At 32.9% G+C, this 19,098-nt stretch overlaps 2 protein-coding genes across 5 annotated transcripts; one reads left to right on the top strand and one right to left on the bottom strand.

The window, feature by feature from the left end:
- The first annotated feature begins 966 nt into the window (after positions 1-966).
- LOC128167810 (prostaglandin E2 receptor EP4 subtype-like) lies at positions 967-6,716 on the top strand. 2 transcript variants are annotated; one of them, XM_052833727.1, is made up of 3 exons: positions 967-1,164; positions 1,259-2,413; positions 2,529-6,716. In XM_052833727.1, the coding sequence occupies exons 2-3, from the start codon at positions 1,673-1,675 to the stop codon at positions 2,790-2,792; spliced, it is 1,005 nt and encodes a 334-aa protein (XP_052689687.1). In that variant the 5' UTR covers positions 967-1,164; positions 1,259-1,672; the 3' UTR covers positions 2,793-6,716. The 2 variants fall into 2 exon arrangements, with proteins under 2 accessions (XP_052689687.1, XP_052689688.1); XM_052833728.1 differs by having other exon boundaries at positions 967-1,148.
- A 945-nt stretch (positions 6,717-7,661) lies between these two features.
- On the bottom strand, positions 7,662-19,006 carry LOC128167635 (uncharacterized). Of its 3 annotated transcripts, none has more exons than XM_052833456.1 (17): positions 18,800-19,006; positions 16,980-17,225; positions 16,257-16,382; positions 15,840-15,937; positions 15,374-15,492; positions 15,202-15,275; positions 14,976-15,043; positions 14,348-14,468; positions 13,798-14,063; positions 13,387-13,531; positions 12,644-12,804; positions 10,393-10,600; positions 10,023-10,100; positions 9,709-9,855; positions 9,168-9,364; positions 8,626-8,941; positions 7,662-8,344 (listed from the first exon to the last, which is right to left on the bottom strand). In XM_052833456.1, the coding sequence occupies exons 1-17, from the start codon at positions 18,983-18,985 to the stop codon at positions 7,982-7,984; spliced, it is 2,919 nt and encodes a 972-aa protein (XP_052689416.1). In that variant the 5' UTR covers positions 18,986-19,006; the 3' UTR covers positions 7,662-7,981. The 3 variants fall into 3 exon arrangements, with proteins under 3 accessions (XP_052689416.1, XP_052689415.1, XP_052689417.1); XM_052833455.1 differs by having other exon boundaries at positions 17,347-18,937; XM_052833457.1 differs by having other exon boundaries at positions 17,321-18,937.
- Positions 19,007-19,098: the final 92 nt, after the last annotated feature.

The following is a 19,098-nucleotide window of genomic DNA, read 5'->3' on the forward strand; positions in this document are numbered from 1 at the left end:
TAGAAACATTAATCAATTTTCTTTTATCAAAGCATTCAGCACTGAAATACTGATTTTTTTGGCCTATTGTTGATTAAAGAAAAATGTGTAAATTCCTCTCTGAACAGATAATAGGATTGGATTAAACTTCTTACAATTGCAAGTTTCTTCCTGAAGATATGCTTTATCACCTAATTTTCCTCCCTTAATCTTTAATCAATTTTCATCCTTGATGACACGTAAACAATAACAAACTGCTGGTTCATATCTTACAAATAGAATTCTCAGGAAGAAATTTAGGAATATCAAATTGGCACAGTTTGTTTATGACTTTGTATTCATATGAAGCAGAATTTTTTTTTTTAAACTTGTACGTGAAAAAAAACCTCGCTGTACCCTTCAACTCAGCATTCAGGTATATCGACGACATATTATCAATTAATAACAATTGTTACTTCCACACTTACGTAGACTCGATATATCACAGTGAACTTATTTGTTATCACCACATGTCATTTTTTACAGAATAAAAATACAGCATATATATTGCGCAATCAAGAGGAATCTGTTCTCCATAAATAACATCCGTGTACTCTTTCTGATATTGAGCCGGTGGAATTCAACAACTATTTCCCTACACAAGACCAAAAAAACATTTATCCAGTATCCAGTTTGACATACTCGAATTCTATTGAAAATAAAATACTCGAAATTTAAAACTTATGAATGTCCCTGTTTAAGTGTTTCAGTGACGTCGCTGACGGCTGGGACAGTGGTTATATAAGTGTCCTCATTAAAAAAAAACAAACTGAACTTTATTTATTTTACAACCACTGATAAGCAAGTTCTACAACTTATATTAATATCTCTCGTTGGCACGGATGTTAGCGCGAAGGGGTAATTGGTGTGGGAAGAAGTGTCCTCATTGACAATGGACACGATGCCACTTATTCATTAGTTATTTTTCAAAACCGACCAAACAAAATTTTCAGTAATTAAGAAAAAAGAAAATATAAATTTGTGTGTGAAGTCAGATTAATGATTTTATTTAAATCATTATACTATAAAAGTCGGCTCATGTAAAATGAGATTAGAACGAGTTTTATAGGGGGAAATTACTTTGGATATGTTTTCAAGAATTTTCTTCTCATTTTCTTTTTGGGTGTGAGGTGGGATTTGGTGGTGGTATAAATATAACAATTTGGCAATAATGTGTTTTAATTAAGTTTTGACTTGAAAGTATTATCCGACTTTGTGTTAAATGACCTTATTGTTGTAGGGACGATGCTAGGTGTTGACCGGATCACTAGTGTCACTGTTCGCCTCTTCCCTTACATGATATGTAAGAGGTCTAAATGTGACGAGAGACACACCATGCAGTAGTGCTCACACCTCAACACTTATATTCAAGTCTGGATGAATGACTAGAGGAAACATAGAAGCACCACTTCTGTCTTACTTTATAGAACAGCTTACGGCATTTAAAAATTACAATCTTCTTCCTAACAGGCAGGAAATATGAAGACACTGTGTTTATAACAATTAGGTGTGCTAAGGGAAATCCATTGAACATATGTATGTAGGAAGTTGATTGTATCGATTTTATCTGATTTATATAACAAATCAGATAAAAAAAAAAAGGTTACAGATGTCCTTATAGACGAAAAAAGGCAAAACGGAAGAAAACTTTGAAATGGAAACAACGCTTTACATCAATAGCAGCACCATTGAGACAACGAGTCCGAATTGGCCATCACCAGCACCGGCTTCACTTTTACTTGTCTTCGGAGTGGTAGGAAATATTCTAGCACTGGTCATTCTCTTCTGTTCAGCAAAATCGCACAAATGGCGCCCCTTTTACCGCTTTGTTTGTGGGCTTGCCATCACAGACGGGGGTGGGGTGTTCCTGTCCTACCCCCTGGCGATGGTCCGTTACGCTTCACAGTTCCAGTATGATTATCCTCAGCCCATGTGTGACTACATGGCGTTCATCTTGATGTTTACGATCCTGGCCTCGGCTTTGATTGTCTGTGCTATGTCTTTAGATCGTTTTCTAGCGATCCTTTATCCACATTTTTATAACAAGCCAACAAAGAATCGGAGAGCCATCTTAATGATAGCAGGAATTTGGATTTTTTCGGCAGTGATGTCTAGCCTCCATTTAATGGCAGGACATAAAAGTTTGAGCTTTTTCCCAGGCTCCTGGTGCTTTTTGGATTTTGTTCATAGTGATACCAAAGCGTTTGCTTTCCTGTATTCAGTGACGGGGATCCTGGTTCTTGGCACCACTGCAGCGCTCAATATAACTGTTATTTTCAATGTGTGCCGCAACATCCAACAAAAGAAGAAGAAACCTAAGAAGAAAGACATATACATCATCGCTTTCCTTCTTTTGATTGTTATCCTGTTCAGTTCATGCATTACCCCGCTCTTGGTAAGTATATCAAGATTGAAGCAAGGTTTTCATTTATATACGGTACAGTTATTGTATCAAAAAAATATATTTCTATCGACAAGCGATAAAATCACAATTGTTCTATGTTTTATAGATTAACATATTTGGTCATGCAATTGGAACCCTATCTGGAAATGGCCAGTTTGAGTTGGTGGCTCTACGAATTTCTGTGACCAACTCTATAGTTGATCCCTGGATCTACATAGTTTTCCGAAAGGATACATTTGATTTTTTTCAACGCAAGGTCATGAATAGGATTTTTGCTTCTCAGTTAACAACTGGCCCATCTTCTACACACGATTCTGAAGTATCGCGAGAACCATCGGTATCTGTGTCCATGTCGTACGCTACAAGATAGTGTGTATCATTAAAATACTGGAAACACTAAAAGTAGTATGTTTCACTTCGCAGGCTTTATAGGACATCGCAACTAACATAGATAGTTTATTAGATCAAGCCCCGCCGTCACCAACTTTCCTCAAGTTAATACTCAAGTTTTGACCTCAAATTTATGTATTTTTCTTGTAAGGATTTAAGTTGAGGACTGAGTTGAGGGATCATGTATCAGTTATAGACTAAAATCAAAACTTGTACACTGTCAAATTGTTTTGTGATTGTTAACTTTGTAAACATGATATGCTATAATGATTATAATGTGTATTTATATCACGTTCATAGTTAGAAATTTCAAGCATAATTTTATGATCAATGTTTCTGTTATAAAAAATGGACTTTTGGACTTAAACCTAAAATGCTTCATGAACCTGAGGCCAGTTGTGTTTTATATAAAAGGCAAAAATCAACTTGTTAATTTTTCCAAAGAAGGAGTATGGGATTGCTACAGTATCAAGTGTGACCATGTAAACGATATAACTGATCCCGTTTATTAGGATATTGTTGATTTACCTTATAAACATCTTCGCTAGCCAAGGGTTTTCGGTCCACTTTGCTCCCCATAAACCCTTGGCGGATTTCATTACGAAAACTCGGTGACAAGATCTGTTTTTTGATTGGCTGCAGCTGCGAGTAGCTGATCCAATCGCAGTGCTTGTAAATATAAACTTTAAAAGAAAACACATGTGTGATCTTTGGTAAAACATTCGGTGCTTTTAACAAATTGAGACACAAGTTCTCGAGTACAGTGCCTCCCCAACGATGATATAACCAGATCGTTTTAAAAACCTATATATTTTACTGGGATTGACCATAGTTCTACAAACTTGTCAAGGCACGCGTGATAGCATGGGAAGTAAACATGGCGAATGTAGAAGTTGCCTATCCCGTTAGTATATACGTTCCTGCTTATGGTTATTGCTTTTAAAGGTTCAGTGAGCTCTGTTTCATTAAATTTCTTTGGTCCGCAATATTCACGACAACGATACCTGGTGTTATGGCATGAAAGCTTTCATATAAATCGGCGACTTTTTCATTCCTGGTACAGGTCCTTACAAAACACTATGAATAAAACATTCCGTGCTTTCCCTAGTTTATAACTTACTTCGTATTTAATAGCATCGTTAATTATGTTCCGATATTCGGTAGTCAACATGTTTTCAAGTTGTATTAATGCCGTAGAGTGTATATAACCTGTTGTTTAATTCGATTAAAATGTAAATATGCAAGGGGCGCAACTCAAATTGCTCGCTAGATAGCGCCACCACATCACCGAGTTTTCGTAATGAAATCCGCCAAGGGTTTATGGGGAGCAAAGTGGACCGAAAACCCTTGGCTAGCGAAGATGCCTTATAAATGTCTTGTTCTTTTTCTACCGCCTTACAGTCTTACGGCCTTAACATCATACATGCATGTATACAATTCAAGAAGTAAATGATATTGTCTGTTTGTTAAATACTATTTTATTTATTTATGTATCCTATTATTATCATTTCTCTTTCAATTAAACAAAAAATTAAGCAATTTTAAGTTGGTTTTATGTCTTTATGTACGCTGATAACGGCGGCAGACCACAGGGTGGATCTGTCAAACACTTCCGCAAGTAGTTCCTTAATTCCTGAACCAAGGTGCGTTGTAGCAGTGAGCTGACGGACAGCACACCCTGTATATGGGAGTATAGCACTTAAAGCATAATTAAAGTAATGAGAATACTGAAAAGTGATAAGCAAAAGATTGATGGGAATACTGAGTATTTGCATTCAACATCTCATGACAAGATATTGCTTAGTTCGTGTGTGCAAGCACTTGCCTGACAAAATTCACCGAGTTATTTCATGGCCAGTGAATAGTTTCCTTTTTCTATATTATTATTCATTATTTCCTTAAAATAATAACCAATTGCATAATCAATCAAAAGTTACAAATAGAAATAGATAATGCATTCGAAAAATTTATATAACATTGTCTGTATTAAATTCTAATATATTTCAAAACAATAATCACATAGTTATACCTAAAAACACTCAAAATGTTGAGTTTTTCCTACACATTGAGCAATTCTTTATAGAGATGTTGAATGTGGTTTTAGCAAAGCAGATTGAATTCAATAAATTCATCAATGAATTCAATAGGTTCATGAGTCTTAATTGTTTAATTGTTACGCACCAGTAGCGAGTTGGGAACCTGATAACTATTTACTGTACGTCAAGTTATATATTTATATATTTATAGCAGAAAGGAGTAATATACATTGATATTAAAGAAATAAAGGCTTATTCCCGATTGTGTGATGAAAAAGTAAAAATCAAATTCTTCATCTCTTCAGATGATTGAGTACCGATGAAATCTGATCTCGGTTATGCTGTTAACTTCGATTTGATACAAAAATAACGGGCATTGTAATCATAAGGCAAGTTTAAGCTCGTTAAAATAGGAGTGAATATTATTTGGAAGATGCTTGTTTTATTTCTCTGTATCAAAACTAAATGTTGAAGATTTTAAACATCGTGCAGCTTTAACATAAGCGCAGTTGCCATACTATATTTAAAAAAAAACAAAGAGCCTGGGGCTGTCGTGATATTGATGCATGACCATAAATTATGTGGAAAAAAATATAATGGGATTGCTGTATTAACTTGAAAACGAGAGGTGAATGGGCGATATCGCTGACCTGAGCAACATTACCCGACATGTGAACCTCTCAAATTACTATATTGTCTTAGTAGAAACTAAAATCAAAAAGTAGACCTCAGTTGGAATTCGAATTCAACATATCGATATTCGTTCATAATAAAAATGTTCAAAAGTTCAGCTTCTGAAGAATACAGACAAGTTATTATCAAAGATCCTATAGGAATTGGAATGTGGTTTTTACCCGCCTTCTTTGAATATATGACAAGCTCTCATTGAGAGGTTCGAGGAAGTAACGTTCTATTTTCATCACCACTTGCTTTATGGGTGTGATAAATAGGACACAAATGCATTAAATTCTTCTTGATACAGAAATAAACATGAAATTTTCCACAATATATGGAAACTGTAACCAGGCAACCATTATATACATAGCTGATGTAAAAATGAAATAGGTGATTCTGCAAAAAAATCTTGTATCAAAAAGATTGCGCAAAAGTTTTGAGAGGCTGGATGGTCAACAAGTAACCAATCAAATCTACCTTAACATGTTAGCTTCATGAGCTGAAAATTTTGAATATTTCAACATAAATTTGTATATACGAAGCTGTTTCTTTTCAAAAAGATTTTAAAAATCAAAAAATGACCATGACAATCATGCTCTTTTAATTCAATCAAGAAAGCTCTCTAAGAATGATATTGTAGGTACCTTTTTCATTTCCAAAAATGGTTTTGATAACTGAAGAGTATTACTTAAAAAGAGTATGTTCTGCTCATCAATGACTAAAACAAGTTTACAAAGAATGTTTGCTTTGTTGGCCAAATTTGACGCTGTCGTTATGGCGAAGAAGAAACAGTGAGATAGTATGCCATGGACAACAAACAACAATTATGTTAATAATTGTATTTATGTGTTGAATGCTATAATTTTATTTGCTTATTTATTGTATTTTTCATGTTTATGTTTGATTAGATAAGTTGCATTTCTTTCCCAGGCCTTGTACAAAATATTGTTATTTTGCATATGGCATATTTTATTTTTGAGGTGCCATCTTTATGCTGGTTTTGTATATATTGTATATAATTTTGAACAAAATATTGTTTCTGTATTTTAAGGAGATCAGCATATTGATAAGTTATTTAACATTTTGTGTGAACAGCTTTGGGTCTGATCCCCTACTATGTTGTTTATATTTTTCTTTACTTTCGTCATTTTTAATAAATGACATATTTCATCATGCACAAGTGTTGAGTTCATTTATCAGGCAGCAAAAACGGAGCTGCGGTGAGGTTGTGCAGCATGAGAAAACATAAATGATATTACTAAAGTCGGATAAATCTTTATATTAACAAACCTTAACTCAATTTACAGCTCAGGTGAGCTAACAAAAACAAATATAAAATTATGTAACGTATATCAAGAATCGTGCATCTTGTTTTGTGACAGCTGTTTGTTATTCGGAATTGGTGTATATATATCACCATGAATTAAAAAGTAGTTGTCGATCCAGACGCCTTGAATATGAAATTCTTCGATAGGGAGATGTTCTACAGTCTTTTGGTAATTATTGAATTCAATTCAAATATTTAATATATTTATTATTTTGGAATTGCTTTCTGTATGTGCTGGCTCTGTATTATTTGCAACCAATTTTTGACAAAACAAAAATATGAAGCTACAGTATGTACACAGGGAAAAGTGGCTCGCATAATTTTCATGCGATTTCCTTTTCGCATGAAAATCATGCGCTAATCATGCGAAAATCAGACGAAAAGTTTCTCATGCGAATATCATGCGAATACGTTTGCATGATATTCGCATGAAAAATGTACAGTTTTCATGCGAATAATTTTTTGCATGTTTTTCATGCGATTATGTATTTGTATCAAATTCATATAAAATTTTTGCGAATTTCGCCTGAAAATTATATGATATGCATACAAAAAACTAATTGACAAATCAAGACATTCACTTTCAATTTCATTCAATAACTATTTTTTAATCAATTCATTGAATTGATAAAAACCCACATAATTGTCCTTATTTATCATTTACTCAAATTTTACACATATTTTAAATCGTCATCTATTTGTTGGAATTAATAAACAGTTTTAATATATGATCTGATTTATACTGATTCATCTATTGTGAATATCCAAATATAAAACATATGTCCACAGTAAAAATAAAAAAAATATCATCAATAATTAAGATGGTATGTTTATCTTTACATTTGCAAACATTGATGTAAATTGAATGAAAAATATGGAAAAAATAATACAAAGTACCAAGTTAGAAAATCAAGCATTCATATCAAAAATATGGTGGTGTTTATACATTAGAGTACATGGCTTTTGTATACATCAATGTCATTGATCTAGCTAATTCTGATTCAGTTTTACTTAACAATTAAATCATAAACAGAACATAAAATACTTCTCAAAATCTTTCTACAAAGCACTATCTATTTTACCGGTACATTAATAAACCAGCTCCAGAAATACTAAAAAATCATCAAAACATTAGTCAAAATATTTACACCTTGCATTTGCAAAACTGAATTTGTTTAATAAATAAACAGCATTCCTCTTGTGCTTCCAAAACTTCTTTCTCACTTCTTTCATCTCTTGCTCAACACAAACATTCAAATAGCCATCTTTCACACGGCATCCCTCACTCAAACAGTCATGCACTAAACTCAAAATACTGAGAACATCTGATACAGGTACCAAAAGAAATTCTTCTGAAATGGCAACTCTCTCAAGTTGTGACTCGGCTATTCTAGCGCTGTTCTGTAGCTTCACCTTCTGAATCTGGGCTAGTTCAATTCGAGCACCTTCTCTGGTGGAAATAAGCCATCCCTCTTGAAATATGCCAACTTCTTCCTACAATTTTTCTTTGATCATTAAATTTATATACATATTAAATCATAAACAATAAAATATTCACTCGTGATACAATCAGTTTGATATACATATTAAATAATATGCAAAAAAATAAGCAAAATCAACACTTTACTGGAAGGTGACATAGAATTTGATCAAAAATGAATTCTTTGTGTACTACATGGCATGCCTTAACAAAGAGTGAGTTGAAATTTGAGCAGCTGCCATTAATAATTGTTGAGAAATCTGTAACAATATCAAATTTGTGTATCCTTACGTACCGTATTGTCGTCAACATAGATCAAAACTGGTGTTCCTTTGTTGGCCAGCTGATCTGCTTTTGTTCTAACTGAGCGAAACTTGCTCCTTTTGGCCCCCGTGAAATTTACCGGTATGTTCCTTGATATGCATGTAGATGACAGCATTTGTATAGTGTCATCATCTACAGTCTCCCATACCAGTGATCCCCTCTCTCTGTTTATGGCTTTTCTAAGTTTCATGGAACTAGATGACGTATCCTCGGATGATGGCATGCCCAAAAATCCTCTTACTTCTTGGGAGTTGGAGGTTTTCTGCACTAGGTCTGATGCTTGCAACCTTTATGATTAATTTATGCAAATTTTGATCATTTACAGAAGTTGACAAGTCATTATAAAAGAATGTCATGTTGATTCCATAGAGCCCACATCTTGCCTATAAGCTAATTGTTTTATTAAAATGAATTTTCAATATGAAAACTTCAATAGCTGATAGAAAAGAATGTACATGGAAAATCATTATGATCCTTCAAGAAATACCAGAACATGTACAAACAAGTTCTCACCATTCTTCACCATTTGGGAAAAAACCACCTGTCAGGATGTGGTTCAGGACCTCCATTTCCGCAAAAGCAATGGCGGTGTCCCTGCTTCTAGCATGAGAATTCTGGTTAAACAGCTGGTCTCGAATGCGACCATGCATCTTTTCAAAAGCATCCTCTTTGTACGCATCCATCGGACCATGGTCCAGTATGTCATCTACCTAAAAAAAGCATGCACATACACATATTTTGGCTATATAAATATATAAGCTCTTACATAGCAGGATACAGGCAATAGGAGAGGTCTGTAAAGGAACATTTTTGTGTTTCCAAACATCAATTATAAAAGAGATTCGAATGGTGGGGTGGCAAGTGTCTGAGGAATCTGGCCATTATCAATACATGAGTTCCATGGGGCAAAAATTGTAATCTGTTTGGTAAAAAGAGACCTTCAGGCCTTTCATTTGTCAATTTTTATAATATTCAGTTTCATTCATAATGCATATTTTTCTCGACATATAATTATTGAAGCAAAGAAGAAGATTTTAAACCATACTAAACTTACTACATGAACAGAAAGATGCGTCTTGACCTTCTGCTGCAGGTGAGGAAAATAATTCCTGATTCCAAGCAAATAGGTATCAATTCGATCCTGTAGACTCTCCAAAGAATAATCACTAAACTCCTTTTTGCATGTAAGGATTTTACTGATCTGTCAATATAATGAAAAGTTTATAAGGAACTTTAATTTTTTCTTAAATTCAAAATTTTTAATAGATTAAATTGTTCCTATTTGAGAACTCATTTAGTGCGAACTATTTCACTAAATTTCATAATCAACTTCAGTTTACATGATTACAACTGTTGAAGACTTATAACCTCTGCAAGTTGACAAAGAAGGTCCACTTTTCGCCTTTCCAACCCTACCACAGCAAAATGAAAAGGTGCAATCTGAAGCTACAAAAGAATCCACATGTCATATTAATAAAGTTGTTATTACAATAAGTTTAGCATGTTATTTAAACTTGGAATGGAGATTGATTGCTTATAATTTTAGTGGACACAATATATTTCATAAATGTTGCAAGTAAGTAAATAAATTATACATATCAGGCTTATCAGGATGCTAATTCATAGATAAAATAAACACTAGCAATACCCCTGATTTAAATTAATGTAAATATACAATTTAAACAAAGTTGTCATTTAACTGGTAAAAAGGAATCCACCATTTACTATGTGTCCTTACATATGTTTTTATATCTTTTCCTTGGCGACTGTCAATGTATATAATTGTATCCCTTGATACTTTGGTCCCAAATGCACTTTGGTCACAAGACTCAATCAGCATGCAAAGCTGTTCCTGCTTCATTTCTGGTAACTCTTGAATGCAGGCTTTCAGTAAATGTTTTCCAATCCCAAGGTATAACCAATGGAGTATTCCCACTGGAATATCTCTAGATTAAAATCAAAATAAAACATAGGTAATCACAGATTACAAAGCTCACCGAGACGAGACATCACCCTTATGAGACTTCACCTTTATGAGACCACCTTTATCATATTAAATGAAAATCATACTTTATGATCTTGGATATTCATGGATTCTGTTTTGACACAATATCGTATATCATATGTTAAAAAATTGTATGATAATCATATGTTAATACAATAATTTAAAATCAAATATTGCATCCTATCATATTTACAACATATATCATATAATACAATAAAATACCATAATAAACAATGATGAGATATGATATTGTAACGTATGATATGACATATTGTATTGTATATGTTATTGTATTTGATCACATCGATAGTACAATATCATAATATAAAAAACAATATAGTATTATATTACAATATCATATTACATAAAACATAATAACATTGAAACATATGATATTATATTGTATAATATAGTATAATACTGTATCATTTTTTATAAATAATATGATATAGTATCATATGATACAATATAATTTGATACAACATTGTATCATATCAAATAATACAATATATTGTGATAAAGTAAAATATTATATAATACAATATCATATTATACATATTGTATCATATGATACAATAATATATATTACAATATCATACAATACAATTTCATGTGATGTGATAATATATCATATTATAAACCAATATCATATTATACAATATCATATGATACGATATCATAAAATATAACAGTATCATATTATACAATTTCATGTGATATAATTCTATATTACAGAAACTAATATCATATTATACAATATCGTATGATACAATATTATAGAATATACAATATTGTATCATAGGATACAAAATTATATTTTGCAAAATCTTATGTAATAGTATCATGTGATAAAATAATAAATTAATAATACAATATAATATTATACAATATTGTATCATAATATACAATACTATACATAACGATATCATGATACAATATCATAACATAAAATATCAAAAAAATTGATATAATACCATATCGTATTATATAACTTTTTATAATATTACATATGATATTATATTGTATCATATGAAACAATATTGTTTCATACCATACAATACTATATCATAGGAATCATGTTATATCATTTATCAACAAACACATCTATCTATCCATGCAAGTTTGGTGAAGATAAGACAAGTAATAGCTTAGATACAGGACCTGCAACAAAAACTTTAACCAGGTCCGGACGCCGACGCCGAGGGTATAGCATAAGCTCCCCCTGACTTCGTCTCGGTGAGCTAAAAATGAAGTGTAGCATAAGCTCCCCTTGACTTTGTCTCGGTGAGCTAAAAATGGAATTGACAACTAAGTAGATTATTACATGGCAATTTTTATAACGCTTCCTATATTAGACTGAGATCTGATATACAGCGACCAAGGACTAATATATATAGAATACGATAAAAAATTTGGCATGATTTTTATATCATATACTTATAGAAAATATCAAAGAAACACTAAAAAACATCTTGTGTTGAATGATTATTGTTAAGAATCACTCCATGTCTTTATATTCCATCTCTATCACACGGGTAGGTAAATTTTCGGTTTTTATTATATACATGGTATTTAATACAGGATTTTTGCACCCTTGATATGAACAGAGGCACGCGCCTTTTTCACACATATTGTGTCATCACCCTTTATTACACCTTTCCGGAACACCTTTGCATTTTTTATTTGAACTATCTCGGATTTTATTCTCTATTTCTGTGAATATCTGATGTGGAAACTATGACGTCATTATTTGAACATTTCAGTATAAATGACGTTACAGTACCTTTGAACGTCGAAAATACAAGGTTTTGATATATGGGATGTGATACAGATTTTGCCAATTGCCAAGCATTATGTTCTATATATTGCACAGGGTGGAAATGGTATATTTCCTATAAATATTGTCAGTATTGAACAGTAACTTAGCAAATGCATATTAATTACAAACAAGAAACTTAAACAATTAAAGGCTGTATATAATTACCTGTGTGGATTCAAAATATTCCAAAGAGGATTTGGGTATGGTTTCAGACCATGGTTTTGTCTCAACTCTTTGCTATTGTTAACATCCAAATGTTCCAAAATCCTTTTGGTAGCAACAGGATCTCTCTCAGCCCCTTTCCATATTGAAGAATCTTTGTCAGCCTTAAAATAATTTTTATAATTATGTTTAATTCTGGCAAGATTTGGCTTAATTTGATAATACATTGATAATTACATAATTTTAAAATGTATCCAAAATACTAAAATCTCCTAGAATGTAAGAGAAGCACAAATGTGTATACCGAATACTATAGTTTGTATAAAAAAGAAATAAGGAGAAACAACATAAATAATTCTAAATTATTTCCCCTTGCATCGCTGGAACCCCAACGTTTTCTTCACGTTACACTGCTTTAAATGAAAGCAGTATAATGGAGAGAAAACCTGGAGTTCTGTCGATGCACCTCTTGAAATAAGAAGTGACTTTCATTTCAATTTCAATGTTGATGGACCTCTTGAAAAAGGAAGTTTATTTCATGATGTTGAATCCTCTTCACCCAAGGATGTTTTGTGCGAAGTTTCATTTAAAGTGGTTAAGCAACCGAGGATAACAATGAGTGAAAATGTGAATCATTTACAATGAGGACCATGACAACAATTTTTTTTTTTATCAGAAAAGCTCACTTAAAGAGATGGGCATGTACAACAAACAGGACAAGAAGTTTAAAAATAAAAACAACTTACATAACACCTGGGACAAAATTTATATGTGTTTGCTCCCATGTGGTTTGATGCTTCGGCCATCATGTTGAAATCACAGACACATAGTGATAAGAAAGGTATGACTGTCACCTTTTCTTTCCCATTGGCATCAAATGTCAAAATACCACTGCAAAAGGAATGAAGCAATTCTTATATATTTTAAACATACCTGTACATATGTAGTACATGAGATGAGCTAGCTGGCTATGTGATAGAGAGCATTATAATATGGCAACTCTATCTGCTCATATGCTTCCCAAGGAGCTGTGGATGCTATGAGTGGTACAGGTCTTGCCATGGGGTAATATGTACTGTAGAAATCATGTGAGACAATTTGCTTTGCCAGCAAGACTATAAACATATCATTTATTTAACAATTTAATATAATGTTACCCCTCTGAATTCTTGATGTCATCAATGACAACACGGGCCATTTCAAGAATGGGAACCTCTGCAGAAGCACTGATAAACTTTATGGAACTCAGCGTCTGCTTTTTCGCTTTAGGTATTCCTGCAAGTTGCAACTGTGTACAGTGAAGAGGTTTCCATTTTTTTGACTTGTTGGCACTTGTATCATCCATAAAAAGGTTCAGAGGTACAGTGTACACTGGCTGAAATCTCAGTTTATGTGGATTTGGAGATACAAGACTGTTCTTTTCCTGCGGTACAAAAAATGACATAAAATACATAAATTATAAAAAAAAGATATATAACAAGTACTTTTTCTTACCGTTTTCAAGAAAGTAGAAAAACGTTACTGTCCATTTTTATTCACTACGCTGTGTTTTTTGTGTCTCTATCAAGAAATAAGAAGGCCAGACATGCACTTTTTTCAAGATTTTATCATGCACATCTGTGACATTACTGTTGGTTCAACCCTACTACAATTTTGCAAATATCATAATGATATTTGGAAAAAAATCAAACTGAAAATAATACTTACATCATCTGTTACTTGAATCACATTCTCATTCACAGACTTGTAAAAAGTATATTCATGAATCTTCTGAAATGTAGATAAGTGTCCAATATTCCACATCTCAAACCTGTCCATGGAAATTAATCTAAAATGTAATGTAAATGATTCTTATCAATATTTTAATGTCAGTACAAATTGGCAAATAGAAATGAATATATACAACAGTGCAATATTGTAAAATAATTACAAAGCTGAAAAATTACAATTATTAAACATTTAAGAAATAAACAACGTTATTTAGCGAACATGGCGTTATGAATAGCAATTGCTCTGTTGGCATTATTCCATGATGCGCGCTAGCGCATCATGGAAAATATGCCAGCAGAGCAATTGCTATTCATAACGCCATGTTCGCTAAATAATCGTTGTTTATTACTTATATTTGCATTTTACCACTCGCAAATACCCTGTATTAGCCTAGACCTAGACATTTAGGTATTGCATTCAGACTTTAATGTATCCTTTATGACGTCATAGTATACAGACAGAGCAATTGCGATTATAGAAAAATAATTGCAGTTCCTCTGTATAGGCTTACAGTGGGAAAGAACAATGGATATGCAAATATAAGTACATGTATACCAGGTTGTACCTTTTTCTTGCAAGTCCTGGAATTGTACTCCTCCGAAAGATTTTTACTTTGGCGTATAAAATGTCGTACTGTAATAAATAATTCATAGAATCTATCATTTTCTATGTTATAAATATGTCAGAAAATATCTGTGCAGTTTTGTGTGACATTACTTTTGGATTAACCCTTGTACATATAGTATTTAAACAGGATAAGTTTTAAAAAATGTATTTTAAATTGAATTAACCTGGATGTCTTGCAAAAATGTACTAATCTGGCCGATGTCTTCAAGATCATGAATTGATGAGGATACAAAATCACCTGTAAATGATTCATAATATATATTAATGTAACTTTATTAAAATTATTGTATAAGTATATATAAGTATGCATGCACCATTGTCCAAGTACTAATATACCTGAGTAAAAACTTCTCTGTCCATCTGATGCATAATGGGTTTGAATTTCTTTTACCCATTTACTACCATCTGCTTGTTCTTCTATGAAAGTTTGGCCATCACTTGATACTCTCCCATACCTAAATATATATTTTTTAAGAATTAATAATCTCTCTCTCCCTCTCCTTCTCTCTCTCTCCTTCTCTCTCTCTCTCTCTCTCTCTCTCTCTCTCTCTCTCTCTCTCTCTCTCTCTCTCTCTCTCTCTCTTGGCCATAATCACTTGATACTCTCCCATACCTAAATACATGTATACATATTTTTAAGAATTAACAATAATCTCCTCCTCCTCCTCCTCCTCTCTCTCTCTCTCTCTCTCTCTCTCACACACAAACACACAGCACAATGTTGATTAACTAAATATCTTTATAATTCAGACGACTAATTTACGTAAAAAAGAAATGAAATAACATATGTATAATACTGCACCTATGTAAATCTGTTGCAGTGTCAGGATGTGACAAAGCCATGCTAACTAAAGCTGACGGTTTAATAATCCAAAAAGGGTTTCCATCCTTACTTTCTTCCTATTTAAGAAAATATATAATATTTATTTAAATAACAAAATAATAACAGTTATATGGCATTTCTACTAGCTCTGACTATAGTGGGATAACCCTTTAGCTCCATCAGTAGAGTGCTGGACTGGCATCCAGAAGGGTCTTCAAATCAAAGCAGAGGAAATAAGTGTCTCTGTTACATATACATGTAATACTTTTTATATCAAGGTCCTACCAATTTGTTTATATATAAATCAATTAAAATTTTGCATTTGAGCAATATAATGAACATGCAGTGCATTCTTTTCAATGTATTTTTTTTCCATTGGTGATATGAAATGCTTACACGTGACAGCAGACTTTCTGGTTTCATATCACCACTTATCCTTAAGCTTTTAACTGAGGAAAAAGAAGGCATCTCTATTCCGCTTTCCTTCATAATGAACCAGATAAACTTGGCTGTTTCATCACTCTAAAAATATCAAATGGCAACCATTCAAATATTCTGTAATATGAATAAACATATATCTGATATCTGCGAGCCAATGCTCACTAGTGATACTCCCGCTCTGATGTGAATATGCAAAATAAGCAAAGTCGACATTTAACAGAAAGCTGGCATCCGATTGGTACAGAAATATATCCCACAATATGGCATGCCTAAACAAATAGTGTGTTAAAATTTCAAGCATCTGCAATAAATAGCTGCTGAGAAATCTTTGATGAAAATTTGGGCTAAAATAAACAAAGTACTCATTTAACAGGAAGTTGACGTCCGATTGGTACAAAAATATATCCCATGATATGGCATGCCTTAACAAACACAGTGTAAAAATTTCAAGCAACTGCAATAAATAGTTGCTGAGATAAATGCGACAGAGATTTTTGTTACGGATGGACGGACAGACAGACACACAAGGGTAAAACAGTATACCTCCTCTCCTTCGGAGCGGGGGTATAATAAATCAGCATTTAGATACATCCAATTTAATAACTTCTCTCTCTCTTTCCCTCCCTCCCTCTCCCTCTCTCTGAAGCTGATGACTCTCTAATATATATCTATGCTTACTAAAGTATGTGTTTTCGAATGAATCAAGATATACAAGTACATCTGTAGCTTCGACTCAAATGGGAACCATGGCTGATCATTGCTTGGAATATTGGTCACCAAAACATCATCATCACCATCATCGCTATCATCATCACCATTATCACTATCATCATCCCCACCATCATCTTCATCAAAGGAGTCCGATGAGCTGACCGTTTTATCGAGGATTGTGCTTTCCTCCTCCACGTTTAAGTTGGAACTAGTCTAAAATTTTAAACAGGTTCTGTTCAGTACATGTACATGCAATCACTAGATTTAGCTACGTAGCTTGATTTACCTACATAGCTGTATTTACCTACCTGAAGTAGGTTTATTTAGCTCTAACCTTTATGCAGTTTTGCATCTTATGTAAAACAGACAAAAAGTCACAAGGAACTGTCAACCTATATTTGTCCAATGTAGTATTATAAAAGGAACTCAGAGCAGAAATAGTTAAAACATCATTGCTTTTGAGCAGTTTTAAGGAAAACATGCATTTCTTTTGTTTGAATAACTGTATGACACCTTGTGTGCGATGAGGCATGGATAAGTGTGATTACTTCACAATGTGCTGAATTATTACCAATCAATCATCATGTTAACTAACCAGAACTGTTCTTCTTTGTCATTCCATTTAAGAAGTATCTGTTAGGTAACACATAAACAGTTATACATAGCCCCAAAACTTTTAGAAATTTGGCTGCATTTGCGCAAAAAAAGCTACATTTTTAAGAGTGATTTTTTTTAAATTGTTTTCAGATCATTCAGTTCAAAGTTGAAAATTATTGCTGCACCTGAGTGCAACTTTTAGTACAAATGTACATTTAATAAAAGAGTATGATTAAGTATAGCTATAAATAAACCTACTTCAGGTAGGTAAATAAAGCTATATATGTTGTTAAATCAAGCTACGTAGCTAAATCTAATGATAATAATGTACTGGATCTTTTAAAATACTAAGTTACTGAGTGTCCCATAGAATTTTCTCTGTATTCTTTTATTTAAATAATTTAAATTTAATTTAACATGTGCTAATTTTAATATATATATGGAGTAGTGACGTACTTTTGTTGGGTCTATAAATATTGAAACAATTAACAGGCCCAGTACAAATGCTGTACAAATGTAACTACAATCACTAGATTTAGTGAACAGGTACAGGTTATTCTGTGTATACAATTTGATGTTGCTTGTGTTTTCTTGACAAATAGTGAATACATGTGTATCAATTCCCAGTCGTTATAACAGTATACTGATCATACCTTGACATTAGTGAATACATGTGTATCAATTCCCAGTCGTTATAACAGTACTGATCATACCTTGACATTAGTGAATACATGTGTATCAATTCCCAGTCGTTAACAGTACTGATCATACCTTGACAATAGTGAATATATGTGTATCAATTCCCAGTCTTTATAACAGTACTGATCATACCTTGACAATAGTGAATACATGTGTATCAATTCCCAGTCGTTATAACAGTATACTGATCATACCTTGACATTAGTGAATACATGTGTATCAATTCCCAGTCGTTATAACAGTACTGATCATACCTTGACATTAGTGAATACATGTGTATCAATTCCCAGTCGTTAACAGTACTGATCATACCTTAACAATATATAGTGAATACATGTGTATCAATTCCCAGTCGTTAACGGCACTGATCATATCTTGACAATAGTGAATACATGTGTATCAATTCCCAGTCGTTAACGGTACTGATCATACCTTGACAATAGTGAATATATGTGTATCATTCCCAGTCGTTAACAGTAATGAACATATACCTTGCGGTCATCGACATCCGTGTCTTGGTAATTCTGGCCTTGGCAAGACAATCCCTCGTCGGAGACAGCAATTCTACAGTTACGAAGATGTTTCTCGGTATTATTGTGTCTCTGTAGATGACTACTGAAAGTCGTCGAAAAGTTGCATAGCTTACAAAAAAGGAGCTCTTCCGCTCGTCTCTTCATTGTTTACACGATACCATAGCTCGTCTGTCAGATTGAAATATCGCGCGAAAATAATCGAACGGACATTCGGAATTGAGACAATTGAAAAATAAAATATTATTTGTAAAATTCTC

The sequence above is a fragment of the Crassostrea angulata genome, chromosome 10 (assembly GCF_025612915.1).
Source record: "Crassostrea angulata isolate pt1a10 chromosome 10, ASM2561291v2, whole genome shotgun sequence".
Taxonomy (NCBI): domain Eukaryota; kingdom Metazoa; phylum Mollusca; class Bivalvia; order Ostreida; family Ostreidae; genus Magallana; species Magallana angulata.

What these genes read in the sequence shown, in the direction of transcription:
- LOC128167810 (XM_052833727.1), top strand. Translation starts at nt 1,673, where the DNA reads ATGGAAACAACGCTTTACATCAATAGCAGCACCATTGAGACAACGAGT. An exon ending in CATGCATTACCCCGCTCTTG is followed by an intron (nt 2,414 to 2,528) that starts GTAAGTATATCA and finishes TATGTTTTATAG; the next exon opens with ATTAACATATTTGGTCATGC.
- LOC128167635 (XM_052833455.1), bottom strand. Translation starts at nt 17,544, where the DNA reads ATGCCTCATCGCACACAAGGTGTCATACAGTTATTCAAACAAAAGAAA. An exon ending in AGATGCAAAACTGCATAAAG is followed by an intron (nt 17,226 to 17,346) that starts GTTAGAGCTAAA and finishes TTAAAATTTTAG; the next exon opens with ACTAGTTCCAACTTAAACGT. An exon ending in CCAGGACTTGCAAGAAAAAG is followed by an intron (nt 14,469 to 14,975) that starts GTACAACCTGGT and finishes ATTACATTTTAG; the next exon opens with ATTAATTTCCATGGACAGGT.